At 41.6% G+C, this 3292-nt stretch overlaps 1 protein-coding gene across 1 annotated transcript; it reads left to right on the plus strand.

The window, feature by feature from the left end:
• Positions 1-513: 513 nt before the first annotated feature.
• On the plus strand, positions 514-1601 carry LOC123577291 (glyceraldehyde-3-phosphate dehydrogenase-like). The gene is given in 2 exon segments (XM_045439385.1): positions 514-769; positions 772-1601. Coding segments are annotated over 2 exon segments (1083 nt in total). The 5' UTR covers positions 514-516.
• Positions 1602-3292: the final 1691 nt, after the last annotated feature.

Consider the following 3292-nt stretch of genomic DNA (forward strand, 5'->3'; position numbering starts at 1 on the left):
ACCTTCAGCTAATGTTGTACATACACATAAACCTCTCCCTTGCCATCAACTATGCATTTGGAGTTTGGATTTTGCTAAAACAAATAGAAGAAAGCAACTCTTTAATAGTGTGAGATCTGAGGCAGTTTGTGATGGTGGACAGTTTCTATCAAATTTTAAACTCTTTAAGTTATTCTTACTCTCTTTCTGAATAAAGAGGTAAAGATATTTTTTCAAAGGCTCTCAAATCTCTACTGCTAAATTTTCTGGGAGTGATGGCAATCCTGATTAGGATTTGTGTTACGCAAGTGTTTGCAATTGTCAAACTTCAGTGAATGATCATTTTATTTCAAAGGAAAAGACTGGAAACAAATATTGAATTCTAATGATATGTATACTAAAGTATTTATGGAGAAGGATACAAATGTCTGCAATTTAAATTTTAAATGCATAAAAATAATATGAGTTATCTCTCTGCTTCTCCCTGTTCAACAATCACATCTTCTGGTGTAGTGCCAGCTGTGTCCCCAAGACACGATGGTGAAAGTTAGAGTAAACAGATTTGGCTGTATTGGGCACCTACTTACCAGGGATGCTTTTAACTCTGGAAAAGTGGATATTGTTGCCATCAATGACCCTTTCATTGACCTCACCTACATGGTCTACATGTTCCAGTGTGATCCTACCCACAGCAAATTAAATGGTACAGTCAAGGTTGAGAATGGGAAACTTGTCATCAATGGAAAGCCCATCTCCATCTTCCAGAAGAAAGATCCCACCAACATCAAATGGGTGATGCTGGTGCTGAGTATGTTTTGGAGTCCCCTCGGGTCTTCACCACCATGGAGGAGGCTGGGGCTCACTTGAAGGGTTATCATCTCCACTCATTCTTCTGGTACCCCATGTTTGCAATGGGCATGAACTATGAGAAGTATTACAACTCTCTCAAGATTGTTGGCAATACCTCTTGCAACACCAACTGCTTGGCCCCTCTGGCCAAGGTCATCCATAACAACTTTGGCATCGTGGAGGGACCCATGACCACGGTCTATGCCATCACTGCCACCCAGGAGACCATGGACGACCTCTCTGGGAAGCTGTGTCACCATGGCCAAGGAGCTACCCAGAACATTCTCCCTACTTCTTCTGGTGCTGCCAAGGCTGTAGGCAAGGTCATCCCTGAGCTAAATAGGAAGCCCACTGGCGTGGCCTTCTGTGTCCCGATTCCCAACGTGTCAATTGTAGGTATGATCTGCAGCCTAAAGAAAACTGACAAGTACAATGACATCAAGAAGGTGGTGAAACAGGCATTAGAGGGCCCCCTCAAGTGCACCCTGGGTAACACTGAGGACCACTTTGTCTCCTGTGACTTTAACATTGATACCCACTCTTACACTTTTGATGCTGGAGCAGGCTTTGCTCTCAATGACCACTTTGTCAAGCAAATTTCCTATTATGACAATGAATTTGGCTACAGCAACTGGGTGGTGGACCTTATGGTCCACATGGTCTCCAAGGAGTATGAGTCCCCTGGACCACCAGCCCGAGGGAGCGAAAGAGGAAGAGACAGTGCCTCAGCTGCTGGAGAATCCTTGCCCCAACTCACCCCCCCAACATACTGAGAATCCCCCAACCTCTACACAGTTTCCATTACAGACCCCCTGAAGAAGGGGAGGGGCTTGGGGAGCCCTACTTGTCATGTACCATCTATAAGTATACTATACCCAGACAAAAAAATAATATGAGTGTTGGATGAATATAGGGATGGATAGATAGAGTTGTGATAAGTAGAGTGAAATGTTAATTAATGGTAGAATCTAGGTTATAGGTACAGGGGTGTTCCATGAAAAATTATAAAAATTTTTCTATAAGTTGGAAATTTTCATAACAAAATACTGGAAATAATCACCATTGGCACTCCTTTTGTAGTGCCCTTGAGGCAAACTTTGATCAAAAGGGTGTAACAATTCAATTTATCCAAGGTTTACTGAGTACCCACCTTGGCAAAGTTTGGTGCCGGGTATGAGATTTCATTGGGATTCCATACTTAGAAGTCTTCCTCTATTCTTAGATGGGGCTAGTGCTCTGAGCAGCTATTGCCCTCCCTTTAATTCTGATTCCAGCAGGGAGAATATAGGTAAATGTATCCCAACACTTTGGAATTGATGGATTCCTTCCTTCCTTCCTTCCTTCCTTCCTTCCTTCCTTCCTTCCTTCCCTTCTTCCCTCCTTCTCTCCATCCATGTGTACTCTATTTCTCTGTTTGGTGTAGGTCGTTTAAAAAGTGTTGGAGATGGAGTTCTACAATCAAGAAGCTTAACATGTAATGGGAATCTCAGCATGAAGTCACTATTCCTGCAAGTTCCACTCTGACATTGTTTATTCATACTTTCAGACAACATCACTTCACAACGAGGTATGTAATGTAAGATATGTGAAAATACACTTGTGTGCATCTGGAAAACTTCAAAAGTAAAATTTAAAAAAAAAAATTTCCTGATAATTTCTAAAGCCACAAAGTGTTTCAGTCACAAATAAAAAACCAAGGCTTTCCTGTGGGAAACTTTAGAGAAAACCTAACAAAACTTTTACCCAATTGGAGTAAACCATTAAATACGTAAAAGCACTTTAGTAGCACATAAAACCAAACCAAGTCCTCTGAAAATCATGGGGCCAAATCAAATGCTAAGATTTAAAAAGTCCCAACTGAATGAAGTCTCACCCAAGTCCTGCCAAGGGAGTTACTGCTCCCTCCAGAGTTGTCTCCTTTTTTTATTGGTTTTAATTAAGTTTTACAGAATAAATTAGTTCACCATATTTGAATCACATTTGCACACAGAGATGAAAAGTTCTTCTTTTTCCCTTCCAAATCAGGGCTTTACTACAGAAAAAGCAATCTGTGTGATGCAACTACTATTGAAGCTCCAGTCAATAAAAATGTCCAGCGAAGTAGGAGGGAGAGGAAATGGGAAAGAGAACCAAAGAGGAAGAAGCAAGAGCAAAGGAAGCAAATGGAGAACAGAGAAGGGCAGGAAAAAAATGAGGAAAAGTAGATGAAGCCCTGGGGCAGCCAATGACTCAGTGCTCTTAGTTGGAGCCAAATGCTAAAAACTTGCTGTGAGATTCTAAACATGTGTCTGGTTCCCTTTGTCTGGTTCCCTTTGCCTTCGCTTCAAAATCAGTAAACTGCTCAGTGAAAGTCTTCATATCCCATTGTTTGCTCTTAGAAACTGGGGTGTCAGGTACTCTGTGATCCTAAGAATCAGTGATCCAGATCCCTGCTTCTTGGCTTTTTAGTATCATCTACAACAGG

Source organism: Leopardus geoffroyi, chromosome D2 (genome assembly GCF_018350155.1).
Source record: "Leopardus geoffroyi isolate Oge1 chromosome D2, O.geoffroyi_Oge1_pat1.0, whole genome shotgun sequence".
Taxonomy (NCBI): domain Eukaryota; kingdom Metazoa; phylum Chordata; class Mammalia; order Carnivora; family Felidae; genus Leopardus; species Leopardus geoffroyi.